Source organism: Erinaceus europaeus, chromosome 4, assembly GCF_950295315.1.
Source record: "Erinaceus europaeus chromosome 4, mEriEur2.1, whole genome shotgun sequence".
NCBI lineage: Eukaryota > Metazoa > Chordata > Mammalia > Eulipotyphla > Erinaceidae > Erinaceus > Erinaceus europaeus.
Window position 1 is genome coordinate 77,888,954 of NC_080165.1, and position 22,086 is coordinate 77,911,039.

At 39.3% G+C, this 22,086-nt stretch overlaps 1 protein-coding gene and 1 non-coding gene across 2 annotated transcripts; both read left to right on the forward strand.

Moving 5' to 3' along the window:
- Positions 1-1,051: 1,051 nt before the first annotated feature.
- Positions 1,052-16,181, forward strand: LOC132538181 (molybdenum cofactor sulfurase-like). The gene is made up of 3 exons (XM_060190764.1): positions 1,052-1,150; positions 5,648-5,786; positions 16,011-16,181. Exons 1-3 carry the CDS (start codon positions 1,080-1,082, stop codon positions 16,179-16,181), a joined length of 381 nt encoding a protein of 126 aa, XP_060046747.1. The 5' UTR covers positions 1,052-1,079.
- Positions 10,359-10,522, forward strand: LOC132538341 (U1 spliceosomal RNA). The gene has a single exon (XR_009549738.1). It is a non-coding gene; the product is annotated as a U1 spliceosomal RNA (small nuclear RNA).
- Positions 16,182-22,086: the final 5,905 nt, after the last annotated feature.

Sequence of the window (22,086 nt, forward strand, 5' to 3'; positions counted from 1 at the left end):
GGTTTAAAGAACATGATATACAGTTATTTCCTTTTTAAAATAAAGGTTTATCTAGTAATAGGATAATTTCACAATTTTTGACAGTCAAGGAGAATAAAAAAAGAAGATACCTATAAATATTATTTGGTTATCTAGATGATTTCAAAATGGTGCATCTACTTCAAAGAAGTAATTGTGTTTCCAAAAACACAGATGAGATTTATACAGTTTTCAATATTAAAAATATTAATATAGATATTCCTATAAGTAGCTTAGGATTACAAATTCACAAGTATTGTAAACATTTATTTTAAATCTATGAAACCTACCTAAATATCTCTCTCTCCTCACCCTTTAATGATATAAGGACATTTCACATGTGCAATGTCACTGAACCTGGACCATGTTTTCATTCATTGTATCTGAGATAGAAGAGATAAAGGTATAGATAGAGAGAAGAGAGAGAGAGAGAGAGGAGGAAAAGGAAGAAGAGGCGGGAGGAAAAGGAAGAGGGGGAAATAGCACAAAAAGGATTACCCCTCAGTACTGTGGATCCATGCTGTACTGGGTTTCAAACCCAAGCTATGTAGTTGTCAAGGCAAAACATACTATAGTTGGTGAGTTACATTCTGCCCTCCCTGCCTCCATCTCACTGCCTGTATAAATATATTAGAGATGTACTACCTAGTCTGTACAGTTTTTATGATTTATTTAAAAATGACCCAAGGACTCAGATATATATATATATATATATATATATATATGCATTTTATTAGTGTTCTAACATTAAATCAGTTACTGTTTTCTCCTATTCCATCATTTTCTTTTCTTTATTTTTTACATTTTTTCCCATTTTGTTTGTTCCCTTTACATGTATTGATGACTGAAAAGTTTCAGTCTCCCTGACCTAGTGCCAGTTATTTAGAATAAAGTATTAATGAGGAGAAAAGTCACAAAAGACAATTGACAACCATTAATATCCAGACAGAAAAAGGTAAAATGGTACTACTCTTTATTTACATTCCAAGAAAGCAACCTTGTGAAAACATTCCATTGTCTTTTCATATCAACCTTCTGGCAAAACAGCTGCCCTTCCTTTGATGAATGAGGCTCAGTATCTGCTGATAAACAGATCCAGTGCCTTGGAACTTCAGCAGCAATTAAAGGCCAGGTAAGATTGTTTATCTTGGGGATAGCCAACAGAGCCACCTGGAGGGGATTCAAGAGTCAGAGCACAGAACCTATGCTTAGAGGCACGGGGACCCCAGAAAGTGATGCAGGCTCTTGTAGCCAGTTACTATTAGTCATTTTGAGAGTTCTCTTTATCTCCCAGGGGTCCTTCTTGATGTCCTCAGGTATTTAATGGAGAACACCAATTTACTGTCTCTTCTTTCCACCACGAATTTCATATCAACATAGTTCTTCTGCTCCTGGTGGATTCTTTTTAAGATAGAGGCGAAAAGGGGGGAGGAGGGAGAGAAGAGACACAACAGCACTGTTCGTGAAGCTTTCCCTGTGCTGGTGCTCCCATACAGTGGTGGAGGTCTCAAATTTAAGTTCTCACTCATGGTAAAGCATGGGCTCTATCAAGTGAGCTATATTTTAATTTTGCTTTTTTTATTTTTTCTTTTCCTTTCTTTTTACTTCCAATGTTTATCACACTATGAATTCACTGCTCCTGATGGCCATTTTTTTCATTTTTTATTTGATAGGACAGAGATAAATTGAGAGAGGAGGGGGAGATATAGAGGGAGAGAGAGAGAGAGACACCTGTAGACCTGCTTCATTACTATGAAGCAACCCCTCTGCAAGTGGGGAGCAGGGGGCTTGAACGAGATCTTTGTGCAGGTCCTTACTATCTGCACTTAACTTGGTGCAACACTGCCTGGCCCCCCATTTTGCTTTTTTTCTTTACCATTATTTTTTAAACCGGAGCACTGCTTAGTTCTGGCTTATGGTGGTGTCAGGGACTGAACCTGGAAGCACAGAGCCTCAGAGCCTCAGGCATAAAAGTGTTTTTGCATAGCCATCATGTTATTTCTTCTGCTATGGCCCTGAGGGTATTTTTTTCTTCCTGAAGTAATAGTGTAGTATCATACCATTTCAGATATGCACCACTGAATATCAGCAAATATGCCATAATAAGTTTACTACAGTGGGACTCAGGTGGTAGCACAGCAGGCTAAGGGCACATGACATGAAGCTCAAGGACTGGTGTAGGAATCCTTTAGCAGGGGTGAGGGGGTGGGGGTGGGGTGGTCCCTTTACAGGTGGTGAAGCAAGTCTGCAGGTGTCTTTCTCATCCCTCTGTCTTATCCTCTCTCGATTTCTCTCTGTCCTATTCAACAACAACAGCAATAGCAACAATAACAACAACAAGAGCAACAAAATGGGAAAATGGATTCCAGGAGTGGTGGATTCATAGTGCAGTCACTGAGACCCAGCGATAACCCTGGCAAAAATAATAATAATCAGTTCACTAAGGTGTGATTCTATTCATCACTGTATATACCCCACCCCAGGTTTAGCCATTCTCCTCCATTCTGTTAGCCACTAATTGGTTAGGCTTAATGCCTGAAAGTTCATTTTTGTTTTACATGGTCCACGTGTTTTTTCTATATACTACACATAGGTAGTATCATATGGTGTTTCTTTCTCTATCTGGGTTATTTCACTTCGTACAATACCCTCTAGGTCCATCCATGTGTTGCAAGTAGTGATTATATATATATATATATATGTATATATATATATATATATACATATATATATATAATTTTTTACCTTTATTTGAGAGGAAGGGGGATATAGAGAGGGAGAAAGACAGAGAGACACCTGGAGTCCTACTTCAACACTTATGAAGCACTGGGGACTCAAACCCAGGTCCTTGAGCATTATAACATTATAACACATTTCTTTATTATTTTCTTTTTAAAAATATTTATTTTTAATTATATTTATTGGGTAGAGACAGCCAGATATCAAGTGGGAAAGGGGGGAAATAGAGAGAGAAAGAGACACCTGCAACTCTGATTCACCATTCACAAAGCTTTCCCCCTGTAAGTAGGGACCAGGGGCTCAAACCTGGGTCCTTGTGCATTGTAACATGTGCACTCAACTAAGTGCAATACCACCTAACCCTGGTCTCCTCTCCTCTCCTCTCCTCTCCTCTCTCTCCTCTCCTCTCCTCTCCTCTCCTCTCCTCTCCTCTCCTCTCCTCTCCTCTCCTCTCCTCTCCTCTCTTCTCCTTTTCTTCTCCTTTTCTTCTGTCTTTTCCTCTTCTTTCCTTCTTTCTTTCTCTTGAAGGGACAGAGAGAAATTGAGAGGGAGAAAAACACCTGCAGATCTGCTTCACTACTCATAAAGCATCCCCCTTACAGAGGGAGTGGGGGCTCATACCAGGATCCTTGCACAGGGTGATATATGTGCTTCACCAGGTGCATCCTTCCCCCACATCTTTAGCCACCTGTCAGTTGATGGACACTCAGTTTGTTTCCGGATATAAGTTAGTGTAAATAAAATTGCAGTTAACATGGGGTTGCATGCATCCCTTCACATTAGTTTTTTCTTCCCTTCTGTGTGTGAGATCATATGACTTTTTGCTTTTAGCAGTCCACATATTGTTTTTCATAATGACAACTCCCTTTCATATTCCTAGCAGCAGCAGAGAAGGGTTCCCTCACCCCACCTTCTTGTCAACATTTATTTCTTGTCTTTGGATAATAATCATCTTCATAGGTGGGAGGCCAGCTCCTGTTATAATTGTTCCATTTCACAACATTTACTTTCATTTACTTTTCCCAACTTGACCTGATTCATTCCCCATCCTCTAGCTGAACCTCAGTTCCCTAGAAGCCTTGTCCTACTTCCAGAGTCATTTTGAGTGCAGAAAATGACTGGGAAATATTGTCATTGGACATAGCTAACAGCCTTGCCTGCTCATTTCTACTCAGACCTCTTTCAAGCAGTCATCTCCAGGCAGGGTCTTGGTGGGCCTCCCACTCACCACCACCGCCTATTGCTCTTCAGAGGAAATTGAAGTCCCAAGACAGTCAAAGACAATCCATTTGTAGTAATTCTTGTTTAAAGTCATTGGAAAAAAATACACAAGGTGTTCTCTTGTTGTAGCCCAGCTAACGTTCCTTAGAAATGGGGTGTAGGTACATGGTCTCTGGGTGGTCAGTCCTCTGCCCAGAAAGTAATGGGGGCAGGCTTGTTACAATCCTAGTTTCCAGAGGTTTCTTGCTAGTTGGTTCTTGCTACTTGCTTCTAAATCTGCTTATAGGACTATAAGCAGAGGTGGACAGGGTTGGTGGTTATAGGTTAGAGAAACAGACATGGTTAGTATTTAAGAGGCCTTGACTGGTGAATCTTAATGTTCTACATTAGAATTTTATGAAGTCTATTTTTTATTTTTATTTATTTATTTCCTTTTGTTGTTCTTGTTGTTTTATTGTTGTAGTTATTGATGTCGTCGTTGTTGGATAGGACAGAGAGAAATCGAGAGAGGAGCAGAAGACAGAGAGGGAGAGAGAAAGATAGACACCTGCAGACATTCTTTACCACTTGTGAAGTGACTCTCCTGCAGGTGGGGAGCCAGGGGCTCGAACTGGGATCTTTACACTGGTCCTTAGGCTTTGCGCCACCTGTGTTTAACCCACTGTACTATCGCCTGACTCCTGGTGAATTCTATTAAACACATGCTGACCATGAAAGCTTTTGGACATAAAAATTTTCCTTTTACAAAGCACAAAGGGAGGCCATAGAGCCTCGAGTGTAAATCTGATTGGAGGGTTTTAGGAATGGAAAGCACTCACCTTCTCAGTTCATCCAAGATAGCTGTACCCTTGTAGACTGGGAGTTGCCAATAGTGGAAAAATTAGACTTGATTATTCTGGTCTGGGATTCATATGTCATTCACCACCCATAGGAAATTGGATGCAACTGCAAGGCCCTTTGATTTATTTCCCCAGTACTAGCACAGAAACAAATTCTAGTCATGCCCAAGAATTCTCCGCAGCTCCCAGCCATCAATAGAACATTTAAAACATGTTTTATTATGGTACAACAAAATGCAGAAGTACAGAACACAGCTCAGTGAGTTTCTATATATATGTTCATATGACCAGACCAAAATGAGAGCATTTCCAGTACCCTAGAGACATTCACTGTATCTTCTCTTAGTCCCATTGAAGGCCACAGTTTCCCCCACCCCCACACTTGTTATTGAACTCAGTATATTGAATTCATACAATCTGCTTTTAAAACTTTTTTTATTATCTTTATTTATTAGATAGAGACAGCCAGAAATTGAGAGTAGGGGAGACTGAGAGGGAGAGAGATGGAGAGACACCTGCAACACTGCTTCCACTTGCAAAGCTTTCTCTCTGCAGGTGGGGACCAGGGGCTCGAACCCAGGTCCTTGAGCACTGTACTGTAATGTGCACTCAACCAGGTGTGCTACTACCTGGTCCCTAATCTGCTTTTTTTGTATGAGACATTTTCAGATAATTTTATTCTAGGGGAGAGAGTATATTGTGCAGTTGGGAAAACCTTGTTCTGATACCCAGTTTGTGATTCAGATGAAGTTGATGAGTCAAGTGTCAGTTATACTCAAGCATTACAATAACCCACTTGTCTCCCCTTTCCCTTCTTGGTACATTATCAGCGATGAGAATGGAGAGGAGGAGCTATTGCCAATAAAAGAGCTCATCTTGCATTTCCATGTCAATATTATTCCCAGTGGAACAAGGGTTTTTGAAGAAGAGAAGTGGAATAAAATTTCATTTGGATCCTTGCATTTCCAGGTGAGTTCCAGGAGGTTTTGTCATCCTTCCTTGAGGGTAGCTAGTGAATATTGACCTCCATTCTAGGACAGTACAGTGGAAAGGGGTCCCATGTGGTGGTGCACCTGGTTGAGTGAGTGTTACAATGCACAAGGACCCAGGTTCAAGCCCCTGGCCCCCACCTGCATGGGGAAAGCTTCACAAGCGGTAAATCAGGGATGCAGGTGTCTCTCTTTCTCTCTCCTTCTCTATCTCTCCTTACCCTCTTGATCTTTGACTGTCTCTATCCAATAAATAAAGATAATAAAAATTTTTTTAAAAGACAGTGGTAAGCAAATCTTCAACTTGTCTGTGGCTTTTAGAGAGACTATGTCCATAGAGGTGATGGCAGACTCAAAGCTATCTCTACCTCATCAGTGTGTTTAAGCCAAAATTATTTTTCTTTGTAATACTATGTCTATGAGAACTTCATTCTCCAGAAGTCCAGTAAGTCACTGGATTTTTCTAGCTGCGTGGATCTTAGAGAGGAGGACCTAGATGCCCAAGGTTCCTTCAGTGACCAGGGCCACTCTATCTCCCTGCCAGACTCAAGCTTCTTGACTTGCTGGCAGCTGGAAGAAACTGGTAGTTCAGAGGCACCACTATGGGAATTGATTCTTCTCAGGCACTGGGCTCTGCCACCCTTGTTGTGAACATCAAAGATGTGAGGAAGTCTTCAGCTCAAATCAACATTTCTTACTGGAGGATGTAAAGTCTGATTTACCGGCCTTGCTGACTTCTCCAACTCCTCTGAGTTCATCTTTGTGTCTCTGTTGCTCTAACCTATTGCTCCACTAGTGTTGTAAATTAACTTAAAAATAGGTTTGGGGGTCAGGGCTGCTGCTTGAGGCACATAGAAGGACTCACAGCAGGGAGCTGGGAACTGGTTTAAACAATACATGGTTTATTAGGGTGAAACATGTAAAAGGCAAAATAAGCTCTTATCATCAAGGGTTAAGTGTACACTAGGTCTATAAAGTCTGAATATGGTTGTCAAAGTTTTGTCCCATAAGATAAACAATTATAAGCTCTGGTAAAGGTTGCTCATGGCTGTAGAGGGGTCTAAAAGTTTACCAGCTAGCAGAATCACACATGTTCAGTTCCCAGGAGAAGTAGACATGGCAGATGGATGCTTGGAGCACCACCGCCAAGATGCTCTGACCAGGAGAAGAAGCCACAGGCAAAGAGAGTGAGAGTTTCCGCTGCTGTCCTTTTAAGTCTATTCAGCCTACCCACAATGCTTTGCATATCAGCACAGTCTGGATTCACCTACAGTCCACCATGCACCTGGGCAGATCACTGCATGCTGTATCAGCCTTCTGTCGTCAAGGCTGACGTCAGCACGGTGTCGGGGCATATAGCGTCACCACACACTAGCCTATTCTCTCCACTCAAAACAAGGCAAGCTTGCCGCCTCAGTGCTCTTGCCCTTGTCGTCACCACACACTAGCCTATTCTCTCCACTCAAAACAAGGCAAGCTTGCCGCCTCAGTGCTCTTGCCCTTGTCATACCTCTTTCCTAATATTCTCACCCTGCAGCTTCTCCAGGGTCTCAACTCAGCTGTCAGGAAAACTTGTTCCTGACTCACCAGACAGTCATGTGCTCTACAGTATCTGCTTATTTCTTCAGCAGAGTAAGGAACAAATCATTACTGTTCTCTGGGGCCTGGAATAATCCTGGTCAAGAGACAGTGCTTAATAATATAAGTTGTTTAGGGAATGAGTGGCATGAAAGATTAAAAAAAAATAGAATGGAGGGGGTCAGGAAGTAGCACAGCAGGTTGAGCACATAATGTGAAGTGCAACGTCCCGCTCAAGGATCCTGGTTTGAGCCCCATGCCCACCCTGGCTGCCCACCTGCAGGGGGGGGGGGTCACTTCACAAGCAGCGAAGATGGTCTGCAGGTGTCTTTCTCTCCCCCCTCTCTTCCTCTCCTTTCTCAGTTTCTCTGTCCTATCTAACAACAATAACAGCAACAACAGCAATGGAAAACAGATGGCAGCCAGGAGCAGAGGGTTTGTATCGTAGGCACTGATCCCAGCAATAACCATGAAGGAAAAAAAAAGTGGGAGTCCGGCTGTAGTGCAGTGGGTTAAGCACATGTGGTGAGAAGTGCAAGAACTGGTGTGAGGATCCTGGTTCAAGACCCGGCTGGCTCCCCACCTGCAGGGGGTCACTTCACAAGTGGTGAAGCAAGTCTGCAGGTGTCTATCTTTCTCTCACCCTCTCTGTCTTCCCTTCCTCTCTCCATTTCTCTCTGTCCTATCTAACAACAACATTAATAACAACAACAATAATAACTACAACACCAATAAAAAATAAGGTCAACAAAAGGAAAAATAAATAAATAAATAGAAAGAAATAAATGAAATAAAATGGAAGGGGTGGGGGAGGTGCTCCCTACTTGCAGGGGAAGCTTCATAAACCACAAAACAGGGCTTCAGATGTCTCTTTTCTCTCCATCTCCTCTTTCCTATCAGTTTCTGTCTCTAGTCAACAAATAAAATATTAAATGAAATATCTAGAGACAGAAAGATGGGTTACCTGCATAGAATATTCCCAGTGCTTTAGTTGGGATTACAATTATTAATAATGAGTAGTGGAATTAATTATTAATTACTATTAATTACAAAAATTAATAGTAATTAACAATATCATTAGCCAATTGTGTAGACTCACTATAATGGAACCACATTATGACCATTTCTACACTTAGGAACAATGTACTCTATCATCCAGAAGGCAGTAAATAGTTATTTGGTTCTTCATTAAACAATATCAGTAATTGCTATTGACCAATTCTTTCATGTTTAGAAATCTGTCACAGAAATACATAAGTAAATATGCAATGAAATATTACAAAATCAGGCATTGTAACATTTTTGTATAGTGAGGAAAACACACTTTTACACAATGAGAAAAAAGTAAATATCTAAAAGATGCTTCTTGGGGGCAGACAATGGCGCTTCTTGTTATGTGCAAGGATCTGGGTTCAAACACCGCTCCCCACCTGCAGGGGAGACACTTCATGAGCAATGAAGCAGGTCCACAGGGGTCTATTTGCCCCTCTTTATCTCCTCCTCCTCCTCTCTCAATCTCTTTGTCCTATTCAATAAAGTAGAAAAGAAAAAGGGAAAAATGGCCACCCAGAAGCAGTGGATTTATAATGTTGGCATTGAGCCTTAGTGATAACCCTGGTTCCAATGAAAAAACAACAAAAAAGGATAGAAAAAAAGAAAGAAAGAAAGAAAGAAAGAAATAGGGGAAAAGAATATACATATATGCAACTGTGTTTTTCTCCTCTCATCTCCTCTCCTCTCCTTTCCCAGGTCAACTAGAAATATCAAGGGAGACCACCTGGGAACACAACAAGGCAGGACTAGAATGGCATCAGGAACCCACCAAACCACCAGTGACTGCAAATGTGTGGCTTGTGGACAGGTAGGAGGATAAGGAGAGATTGAGTGGCTGATAACAGTCCAGCAGTTTACCAGTTGAGGCACAACCTCCAGTCTGCTTTACCAACAAGAAGACTGCTGAAGGGAGGAGAGGACTCCCCTAAGACTGACCGAATGCAACTGTGAGTATCCACTGCTACTACCCTCAGAGGCTGGAGCAGCAGCGGGGAGGCCCTGTGCTGACATCTGGGAACAGAAAAATAACCAGGAAACTCAGGACAAGATCTACACCTTGGTGGCCTAGCAGTGGTGCTGTATAATGGGAGCCTTTTTTACACTGTTCTCCTGATGAGAACATGGTGAATAATTGCTTCAGAACCTACAGACTGTAAATGAGACTTGTTTAGAAACTCACAGAGTCCAGCAGTGCTGCCCAGGTTTGCAGAAAAACTGAATTGAGCCTGGAGTGTTGGGGTGTGAGAGTCTCCTTGCATAACCATTGTGTTAACTCTCCCCTAACATGCTTTATCTCTTGGTCAGGAGTGAAGGATTAAGCTAAGAAGCCTAAAAAGCCTGTTAAAAGGCCTCAGGCTCCTATAGACTACAAGGAGGAGAAAGAACAAAAGAGGCTTTTAACAGCCTCTGTGCTCCAACTCAGGGATTAAAATAATATTGAAACAACTGTTAATTTCCACAACTGTGAAATCTTTAAGTACCTTACTTAGACACAAGTCAATCCAAGCAAGAATGATCAGTACTTTGAAAAGTACTGAGAGAGGTACCTCATAACATAATAAATAGAATGGTTAAACCAATGAGAAGAAATATTGGGAAAATGAACTAAGGTAAAAGTCCAGCTAAAATCCCCCCAAAGGTTGAAGTACAGAATAATGAGGTCAACATCCAAATGCTTGTTAAGGAAATAGTCATAGCAATGAATAAAGAGTTTGAAAGAATTTTCATTCAAAAATGCAGAAACAAGGAATGAGACCATGGAATAAAACACTAATTGTCTCAAGTTAATTAGAGAGCTGAAAGCTGAAATAGCTAAGAACACAACTAGCTTAACAAGCTAAAACATTATCCAAACCAAGTAATAAAATAGATGAACTGAAGAAAATATTAGAGGGAAGAAATAATAGAATATATGAGGCTGATACTTACCTGGCAGTGGAAGAACCATGATCAAGCAGGTGGTTTTCCCAGGGTGAGACTCGTTCATTGCACTTGGAACTTGTTGACCTCTGCGATTTCCCCAAATGTAGGAAACTCGACTGCATAATTTGTGATAGTGGGGGACTGCGTGCGCGCTCTCCCCTGAAAAAAAAAAGAAAAAAAAAAAAGAATATATGAGGCTAAAACAAATAGCAAGATCAAGGATGAATTAGAGATAACTAAAAAAGAAGTAAGAAATCTCAAAAAAAAAGAGATTAAGAAATACTGAAAACAACAAAAGAGAAATATGGGATGAATTCAAAAGAAATAATATACATATTATTGGCTTATCAGAGGAAGAAAGAGAGGGAGGGGAAGAAAGCATTCTTCAGGACATAATAATAGAGAACTTCTCTAGTCTAGAAAGCATAAAAGACGTAAAGGTGCAAGAAGTCCAGAGGGTCCCAAACATAATTAACCCAGACTTAAAGACACCAAGACCCATCATAGTTAGAATGGAAAGAAATAAAGATAAATAAAGGATCATGAAGACTGCAAGAGAAAAACAGTCACCGACAGGAAAACCTGTGCAATTAGCAGCAGACTTCTCCACACAAATTATAAAGGCAAGAAGAGAATGACAAGATATTTATGGAGTGCTCAATGAGAAAGGCTTTCAATCAAGACTACTGTATCCTGCTAGACTGTCATTCAGACTAGATGGTGGCATAAAAACCTTCTCAGACAAAAACAGCTGAAAGAATCAACTATCACCAAGCCTGCTTGAGAAGTTCTGAAAGGTCTCCTATTAACAGTCAAACCATTAATATGCCCTATATCAGAACACTCTAAAAATCTACAATAATGATGTCAAAATATCTTCAATTGATTATATTAATAAATGTCAGTAGCTTGAATTTACCTATGAAAAGGGAAAGAGTAGGAAGATGAATAAGAAAACACAAACCAACAAAATGTTGTCTAGAGGAAACCAACCTAACTCAGCAAGATAATCACAAAATCAAAGTGCAAAGATGGAAAATTATCATACAAGCTAATGGCCCACAAAAAAGGTCTGGAACAGCTATTCTCATATCTAACATGATAGTCTTAAAATAGATAAGATTTAAAAAGATAGGAATGGACACTACTTAATGCTCAGAGAATCAGTCAATCAAGAGGACTTAACAATTATTAACAGCTATGCACCCAATGAGAAGCCATTTAAATACATCAAACATCTACTGAAAGAGCTGCAGCAATATATTAACAGCAACACAGTCATAGTAGGGGAATTCTATACTCCACTCTCTCAACTTGAGAGATCATCCAGGCAGAAAGTCAATAAAAAATAAGGGAGCTAAATGAGGAGATAGGTAAACTAGAACTATTGTACATTTTAAGAATCATTTACCCCAAGAAACTGGAATACACATTCTACTCAAGTCTGCATAGATCATTCTCAAGGATAGGCCATATGTTAGGCCACAAAGACAGCACCAGCAAATTCAAGAGCATTGAAATCATCCCAAGGATCTTCTCAGACTACAGTGGAATTAAACTAACACTTAGCAATAATCATGAAATTGGCAATAGTCCCGAAATGTGGAATCTCAGCAGTACACTACATAATAATTACTGGGTCAAAGATAAATCAAAATGTTTCAAGAGTTCAATGAAAATGAAGACAGGATCTATCAAAATATTTTGGACAAAGTTAAGGCAGTACTGAAAGGGAAGTTCATAGCCATACAAGCAAACATTAAGGAACAAGAAAAATCACATATAAGCAACCTGATTGTACACCTTAAAGACCTAGAAGAAGAACAAAGGGCCCCTAAAGCAACTAGAAAGACAGAAGTAACTACAGTTATGGAAGAAATATATAACTTTGAAAATAAGAAAACCATACAAAAGATTAACAAAAGTAAATGTTGGTTCTACGAAAGAGTGAAGAAAATTGACAAGCCTTTAGCCAGATTCACACAAAAAAAAAGGAAGAAGACCCAAATAAATCAGATTGTAAGTGAAACAGGAGATATCACAACAGACACCACAGAAACTCGATATGTCATGTGAGGCTTCTATGAGCATCTATATGCCACCAAGCTAGAGAACCTGGAAGAAATGGAAGATTTCCTAGATACCTACAAACTTCCAAAATTAAATAAAGAGGATCTAGATAATATGAACAGACCCATCACAGCTAATAAAATTGAAACAGTTATAAAAAACCTTGCCAAGAATAAAAGTCCTGAACCAGATGGTTTTAAAATGAATTCTACAAAATCTTCAAGGAAATGTTAGTACCTCTAGTTTTAAAACTCTACTAGAAGGAAGACACAGTAATACTTCCTTCCAGCTTCTATGAAGCCAACATCACTTTGATAGCAAAAGTAGACAGGGATACAACCAAATAGTAAAACTATAGTTTAATATCTCTGATGAACATAGATGCTAAATTATTGAACAAAATTCTAGCCAACCAGATACAGCACTATATTAAAAATATTGTTCATCATGACCAAGTGGGGTTTACCCCAGGCATGCAAGGTTGGTTTAATATATGTAAATCAATCAACATGATCCACCACATCAATAAAAGCAAGACCAAAAACCACATGATTATATCAGTAGATTCAGATAAAGCCTTTGACAAAATACAACATCCCTTTATGATCAAAAACACTATAAAAATTGGAAATAGATGGAAATATCCTGAAGATAGTGGAGTCTATATAGTGCAAACCTACAGCCAACATCATACTCAATGGTGAAAAACTGGAAGCATTTCCCCTCAGATCAGGTACTAGGCAGAGCTGCCCACTGTCACCCCTACTATTCAACATAGTGTTGGAAGTTCTTGTCATAGCAATCAGGTATAGGAGCAAAGAATTAAAGGGAGACAGATTGGAAGAGAAGAAGTCAAACTCTGCCTATTTGCAGATGACATGACAGTATACATAGAAAAACCTAGAGAATTCAGCAAGAAGTTTTTGGAAATCATCAAGCAATGCAGTAAGGTGTCAGGCTACAAAATTAACATTCAAAAGTCAGTGCAATTCCTCTATGCTAACACTAAGTTAGAAGAAGTTGAAATCCAGAAATCAATTCCTTTTACTGTAGCAACAAAAACAATAAAATATCTAGGAATGAGTCTAACCAAAGAAGTGAAAGACTTGTATACTGAAAATTATGAGTCATTACTCAAGGAAATAGAAAAAGATAAAGAAGTGGAAAGATATTGCATGTTCATGGGCTAGAAGAATTAACATCAGTAAAATAAATATACTCCGCAGAGCCATCTACAAATTTAATACTATACCCATCAAGATCCCAACCACATTTTTAGGAGAATAGAACAAATGCTACAAATGCTTGTCTGGAACCAGAAAAGACCTAGAATTGCCAATCATGAGAAGAAAGAACAGAACTGGAGGCATCACACTCCCAGATCTCAAATTGTATTACAGGGCCATTGTAATTGAAACTGCTTGGTACTGGAACATGAATAGACACACTAACCAGTAGAATAGAATTGAGAGCCCAGAAGTATGCCCCCACACCTATGGATATCTAATCTTTTACAATGGTACCCAGACTATTAAGTTGGGAAAAGGGAGTCTCTTCAAAAATTGGTATTGGAAAAAATGGGTTGAAACAGGCAGAAGAATGAAACTGAACCACTGTATATCTCCAAACATAAAAGTGCATTCCAAGTGTATCAAGGACTTAGATGTTAAACCAGAAACTATCAGATACTTAGAGGAAAATATTGGCAGAACTCTTTTCCACATAAATTTTAAAGACATATTCAATGAAATGAACCCAATTACAAAGAAGACTAAGGCAAGTGTAAACTGATAGGACTACATCAAATTAAAAAGTTTCTGCACAGCAAAAGAAACCACTACCCAAATCAAGAGACCCCTCACAGAACGGGAGAAGATCAGAAGAGAAAAGACAAATAGGACCTGAACTGGAGTTGTTGTATTGCCCCAAAGTAAAAGACTATGGGGGTGGGGTGGGGGATGGGGAATATAGGTCCAAAACCATGACAGAGGAACTAGTGTGGATTGTCCTGTTATGTGGAAAACTGAGATATGTTATTCATAATCTATTGTATTTACTGTTGAATGTAAAACATTAATCCCCCAATAAAGAAATTTTTAAAAAGAATATACATATAAACTTATGTCCTTTTTGTTTCACTTAGAAAAGTAAATATTGGGGGTCGGTCTGTGGCGCAGTGGGTTAAGCGCATGTGGCACAAAGCGCAGGGACCAGCTTAAGGATCCCTGTTGGAGCCCCCAGCTCCCCACCTGCAGGGGAGTCGCTTCATGGGTGGTAAAGCAGGTCTGCAGATGTCTGTCTTTCTCTCCCCCTCTCTGTCTTCCCCTCCTCTCTCCATTTCTCTCTGTCCTGTCCAGCAACGAACAGCATCAACAATGGCAATAATGGTGGTGAGGCTGCAACAACAAGGGCAACGAAGAGGGGGGAAGGATGGCCTCCAGGAGCGGTGGATTGATGGTGCAGGCACCGGACCCCAGCAATAACCCTGGAGCCCAGCAATAACCCTGGAGGGAAAAAAAAGAAAAAGAAAAATAAATATTTTGGTGCCAGGTGGTGGCACATCTGGTTGAGCACATATGTTACAATGTGCAAGGACCCTAGTTCAAGCCATGGTCCCCACCTGAAGGGGGAAAGCTTTGTGAGTGGTTAAACAGTGTTGCAGATGTCTCTCTCTACCTCTCTCTCCCTTTCTGTTTCCCCTTCCCTCTTTATTTCTGGCTATTTCTATTGAATAAATAAAGATAATACAATGTTTATAGTATTTCTCCTTATATTTACATTTCTTTTTAAATGTGTTTTTATCTTTATTTTTATTGGATAGACACTGCCAGAGATTGAAAGGAATGGGGCAGAGATGCAGAGAGACACCTTTATCCCTGCCTCACCACTCGTGAAGCTTTCCCTCTGCAGGTGGAGACTGGGGATTTGAACTCAGGCCCTTGAACATTGTAACATATGTGTTCAACCAGGTGCGCCACACCCAGCCTTTACATTTAAAATTCTTTCTAGGTTAATAATAAACCCTTTATGATCAATAATAAATGTGTAATGTGGTTTGTTAACCATTTTCAACTATTTGATGTCTAAGATGTTATCAGATTTTCCACATTACAAATAATGTGAGAAATGCATTCATACATAAATCTATGCTTTTCCTTCCAGATCTTTTCTTAGCTTAACTCCCTAGCAGTGAAGTTGCTGGGTCACAGGACATCACACACTAAGCTTCTTTCTGACAACTTTCTCACAGTAACTAGATGTGGCTGTTTATCTTCTAATCACCAGTTCTTTTCTTCCTTGAAGAATCCCTGAAAGCCTTTTGAGATTCACAAACACTCTTTCTTTCCTTGACAAAACCCTGAATCATAGGCTTTTTAGCTGACAGCAAATGTTTTCCCACCTTGCACTGTGAAGATGTGCCACTTTCTGGCTCCCTGAAGTGAAAGCAGAGTACTTTTGTGCAAGTCTTAAAGTGACTTGTGGGACACAACCTGTCTGCATGGACCCAGGTTTCTCCCCTCATAGTGGGAACATCTTGTCACTTTAAGGCAATGCCATCTCTTCTCTTCTCACTGCTTAGGTGGTAGATCCTTGTCACAGATGCCAGATGTTCTACATTGACCAGAAGACTGGGCAAGGAAACCAGTATGTTTTCCAACAACTTTCTGAGAGTCGAGAGAGAAAGGTAAGCCTGACTGCAAATAATGAACCATATTTTATGATCTATGAAGTTTCTACTCCAGAACTGTAGCCTTAGTGGTGCTGAGTAATTTTTTAATAATGACAGAATATTCTATGGCTGATGGTCTACAGACCTCTATGGCACTATTTTATTTTCCCTTTCCATTCATTTCCTCACATTCTTAATTGCTCTCAAATCTTATTGAAGAGATACGGGTTTAGAAATAAGAAAAAAAAAGGGGCAGGGATAGATAACATAATGGTTATACAAACAGACTCTCATGCCTGAGGCACCAAAGTCCCAGGTTCAATCCCTTGTACCACCATAAGTCAGACCTGAGCAATGCTCTGTTAAAAAGAAGAAGAAGAAGAAGAGTAAGAAGAAGAAGAAGAAGAAGAAGAAGAAGAAGAAGAAGAAGAAGAAGAAGAAGAAGAAGAAGAAGAAGAAGAAGAAGAAGAAGGAGAAGAAGAAGAAGAAGAAGAAGAAGAAGAAGAGGAAGAAGAAGAAGAAGAAGGAGAAGAAGGAAAGAAAGAAGAGAAAAGTAAAATGTTTCTATTGTCTCAATCATTTTCATTACCATTAAGATTTCATGAGGAGTACAGTGTCTGTGATAAACAGAGTAATTGCCAAGAAAGACCCATTAAACTTTCCTTCCCCACTCTCCCTTCCTCTCTCTCTCTCTCTCTCCCTCTCTCTCTCTCTCCCTCTCTCCCTCTCTCCCTCTCTCCCTCTCTCCCCCCGTCTACTTTCCTTTTATTTTCTCTCTTTCATGTTGCCACCTCTACCAGTATGATTCCACCTCTCTCAGTGGTCATATTTTCCTCTTTCTTTTTGATAGAAGGTAAAAGACAGAAATAGAAAAGAGACATATGCAGTACTATTCTACTATATGTAAGGCTTCTCCCATCTCTATCCACATCTCCCCTCACCCACGTTCCTACAGGGAGGTATCAGGGACCTGAATCTGGGTTCTTGCTCATAGTAATGTGTTCATTCTACTAGGGAGCCACCACCTGGTCTTTTAATAAATGTCACTGCACTAAATGTCACAAGTCATCCTTGCCAAGGTTTAATTAACTAACTTGTTATTGTGGACTCCAGACTATGAATGTTGAACTGGTAGCAGATTGAACCTTTAAGGAGATTTATGTCCAGACTCACCTCCTATTAGAACTTAAAAAAAAAAAAAAATGCAACCCCCATCAAGATCCCAAGCACGTTTTTTCAGAGAATAGGAAAAAAAAAAAAAAGCTACAGATGTTTATCTAGAACCTGAAAAGACCTAGAGTCGCCAAAACAATCATGAGAAGAAAGAACAGAACTGAAGGCATCACACTCCCAGATCTCAAATCGTATTACAGGGCCACTGTAATCAAAACTGCTTGGTACTGGAACGTGAATAGATACACTGGCCAGTGGAGTAGAATTGAGAGCCCAGAAGTACACCCCACACCTATGGACATCTAATCTTTGACAAAGGTTCCCAGACTATTAAATGGGGAAAGGGGAGTCTCTTCAAAAATGGTGTTGGAAAAAAAATATGTTGAAATAAGCAGAAGAATGAAACTGAACCACTATATTTCACCAAACAGAAAAGTAAATTCCAAGTATATCGAGGACTTGGATGTTAGACCAGAAACTATGAGATACTTAGAGGAACATATTGGCAGAACTCTTTTCCACATAAATTTTAAAGACATCTTCAATTAAATGAATCCAATTACAAAGAAGACTACAGCAAAAAATAAACCAATGGGACTATATCAAATTAAAAGACTTCTGCACAGTGAAAGAAACCACTACCCAAACAAAGAGACCCCTCACAGAATGGGAGATCTTTACATACAACAGATAAGAGGCGAGTAACCAAACTATATAAAATATATAAAGAGCTTGCCAAAGTCAACAATAAGAAAACAAATGACCCCATCCAAAAATGGGGAGAGGACATGGATAGAATATTTACTACAGAAGAGATTCCAAAGGCAAAGAAAGACATGAAAAAATGCTACAAGTCACTGATTGTCAGAAATGCAATGAGAATGTTATACACCAGAAAAGATAGCAGCAACAAATGCTGGAGGAGTTGTGGGGGGAAAGCAGGCCCCCCTGCGGGAGTCCAGCTGTAGCACAGCAAAGCACAAGGATCTGCATAAGGATCCAGGTTAGAGCCCCTGGATCCTCACCTGCAGGGGAGTCACTTCACAGGCAGTGAAGCAGATCTGCAGGTGTCTATCTTTCTCTCCCCCTCTCTGTCTTCCTCTCTTCTCTCCATTTCTGCTGTCCTATCTAACAATGACAGCATAGATAACAACAACAACTAAAACAACAATAAAAAACAAGGGCAATAAAAAGGGGAAATAAATAAATAAATAAAAGAAGCCCCCCCTCCCCCCGCACTGCTAGTAGGAATGTAAATTGGTCCAACCTCTATGGAGAGCAGTCTGGAGAACTCTCGGAAGGCTAGAAGTAGACCTACCCTATAATCAGCAATTTCTCTCCTGTGGGTATATCCTAAGGAATCAAATGCACCCATCCAAAAAGTTCTGTGTACACATATGTTCTTAGCAGCACAGTTTGTAATAGCCAAATCCTGGAAGCAACCCAGGTGTCCAACAACAGATGAGTGGCTAAGCAAGTGTGGTATATATATATATACAGGTCCTGAAACAAGATGACAAAGGAGTACCTTGTGGGGGTTGTATTGTTTTGTGGAAAACTGAGAAATATTATGCATGTACAAACTATTATATTTACTGTAAAACATTAATCCTCCAATAAATTTTTTTAGTAGGGTAGGGGTAGATTTGCTTCCCTTTCAGTAATGGTATAAAAGCAAGATTCCTGAATATGGACACTTCAGGAATGAGTGGAATTGGGGTTCAGAGCCCTCTGGTCTTCTTCCCTGATCCTTTACCCCTCTAGGAGTATGGATTAACATTGTTCATGGGGTGTAGAAGGTGGGTGTTCTGGCATTTGTAATTGCTTCTCTACTGGACATGGACATTGACAGGTCAACTTACAGCCCCAGCCTGTTTCTGTTTTTCCCTAGTGGGGTAGGCCTCTGGAGAGGGGAAATCCCAGGGTATAGCAGTGAGGTGAAATCTTCCAAGGTTGGGAAATAATGGTATTAATTATTATTATTACTATTATTTGCTTTTTTTGGTTTGGTTTTATTATAGTTTTAATTTTGAGTTATAGCTCATTGCCTGTTCAATTCCTCTTTTCCTGGTAGCCATTTTTTAAAAATCATTTTTTAAGATTGCTTGTGGTTTATAGTGCAGTTGTTGACACATGGGTACAATTTCTCATCTCCCCGTGATAGGGTCTCTAAAACACTCTCACCCCTAATTTAGGTCTTTTTTCCTCATTGTGTACCAGCCTCCAAAGCCCCCTCCACTAAGCTCTTCCCTGTCTTTCTTCCCAGACTCCTTTTCCTTGGTCCAATTAGTTTATCCCACCACATCCAAAGACTTTGTGTTAATTCCTATAAAGATTTTTGTAGACTGTGAGGCTTGGGGCCCTGTTGTGTTATCATTATTTTTTCTTCCTGCTAGGACACAGTCCAACTCTGACTTAGGGTGGTATGGAAGCACTGGATCCAGGACTTTGGAGAGCCTATGGGACCGCAATGCTTGGGATCCTGTTCTGTTACTATGATTTTACCCCATGCTGGGATACTGTTCAGCTCTGACTTAGAGTAGTATAGAGGTATGGACCTGCCTGGGATTTCGTAGAGCTCCCGGGCCTACTAGGCTTGGGGTGCTATCCCTTTACTATTTTTTTTCTCTGCTATGCTGAGGGATGTTGAGGATTGGTGCTAGAAGAAGATTGTGGAGTTAGTTTGGTCTCAAGGTGTGGAGTGTGTGCACTTGGAGGTTCAGGAAAAGCGTAGGGAAAGATTTTTGTGTTTCCTAGGTTGAAGAGTATAGGTGGATTTATATCTGTACTGTCCTATCTTGTGGCCACATAAAGTGAAAGTTGGGTACATGTAGGTATGGTTCGTTCCTTGTGGAGATAAGTGATAGAAAGGGAAAGAATGAGGTGGCTAAGTGCAAACATCTGAAAGGTGTTATGGGAACCAGGAAGTGGATGGTTGCAGGTTTTCTCTATTCTCAATAGCAGCTAAGATTATTAGAAACCTTGTCCTGGCATGGCTGAAGGGTCTGGGTGAGTTGTTGTGTTTCGGGATCTGAAGCAAAAGTACCTGTGATTAAATCCCATAAGGGGAAGAGGGGGAATAATATTTGAGGAGACTTTTAACTAGGAGACACATAGACCCCTACTACCTATAGATTTAAGATTTAAAACCAAAAGATTCTCTAAGAAGTGATTTGTGGAAAACTATTAGTTCTTGAAGAAACTGATATAAAAGATTTCTAGGAAAATAGCAACTTGACTGGGTAGCATGTTCATTATTGGTAGAGTAAAAGTAATAAAGTGGAAATTCTCCTGCTAAATCATATTTCCTGGATCAATTCAGTCCCAGAAGCTATTCTTGCTGCAGGACTTTGGAAAGTTCTCTGATACAAAAGTTAAGATTATGTGATATGGAATACCTAAAAAGTTGTACCCAGAGCTTTACAATTGGAAAAGTGCACAAATACATAAATCTCACTGCTGATTGACTAATGAAGGAAAAACAATGAGAGTATCTTAATAATTATTTGCATTCATTTCTTTATATTTTCTAGGAATACATTTAAAATGAAAACTCTGTTTTAAAGATAAAGACATTTAGTCTTTTAGGAGTCTCAGAAATGTTCTCAGAGGCCAGATTGTGGCACACCTGGTTGAGTGTACATGTTACAATGCACAAGGACCCAGGTCGAGGTCCCCATCTCCAACTGCAGGGAGAAAGCTTTGCAAGTGGTGAAGCAGGACTACAGGTGTCTCTTTGTCTCTCTTCCACTTTATCTCACCCTTCCCTCTCAATTTATGACTGTCTTTATCCAATAAATGAAAAAAGATAATTAAAAAAGTGTTCTCTGTGACACTTTTGATATCAGCAAAACTTGGTTTTTGCTGAGGTAGCAAGATCTATTTCTTTCACAAATATTACAGTGTTCAGTTTTTCCCTGCTTTTGATCTTAATTAATTTGTGAAAGAAAATTAAAAAATCAAACACAGCGTCACTAAATCATTAAATTAATATGCTAGGTACACGAAAAGTGTCAAGTGCAATTAAAATCCACTATGAAGTATCACATAAAGTTTAGCATATAATGTTACATAAACTTTAAAAATATCAAGCAGCTCCTCATTCAACACTAAGTCTGTTTTTAAGAAGTTAAATTAATAAATGTTGCTTTATAGACCATTTAATAAAAGAAATTTATGTAAGATATTTTAAAATAGATTTGTGTGATAGGTAAAACAGGTACAACCTATAAAAGAGAAAACTCATTTTGTGAGGAAATTCAAGAAATAAATATCTGAATACCTTTCCCAAAAGAGATATGGAGAGATCCTAGTGGAAAATCAAAATAAAATGTACAGTAAAATCAACTAGAATGGTTGGAATAATTATCGAAAATTGTGTACCTTAATAACAATAATTGGTTTTAAAGCTATATTCTGTATGTATGAGTTTTCAATTTATTTTGTCTAATTTTCTTTTTATTGTTATAGCCCTGTTGTGGATGATTTTTAAATTATTTATATAGTTTTTACTTAGATGCTGTCATGTGGAATTGAAACTATTTTTTTCTTATTTATTAAGTCATAGCTATCATATCACTCTGGAGAAAGAAAAGCTGTAAATGATAATTTGTATTAAAATCTATGTCAAGAAACTTGGATCTGAAATGAATTAACTTGCAGAATTAAAAGCACTGCTTTATAAACATAGTGTAATCAACATGTCAGATAGTTCAGTAAAACTTCTTGGCACCATTTTCTTTCAAATGTCATTTATTTATTTATAACTCCATTATCACTTTACTGGAAAATGATTTACAGGATATTTGTTGTC

Coding starts and splice junctions, on each gene's coding strand:
- LOC132538181 (XM_060190764.1), top strand. CDS start 1,080: ATGAATGAGGCTCAGTATCTGCTGATAAACAGATCCAGTGCCTTGGAA. Junction 1,151..5,647: donor CAGCAGCAATTAAAGGCCAG/GTAAGATTGTTT, acceptor GTACATTATCAG/CGATGAGAATGGAGAGGAGG. Junction 5,787..16,010: donor TTGGATCCTTGCATTTCCAG/GTGAGTTCCAGG, acceptor CTCACTGCTTAG/GTGGTAGATCCTTGTCACAG.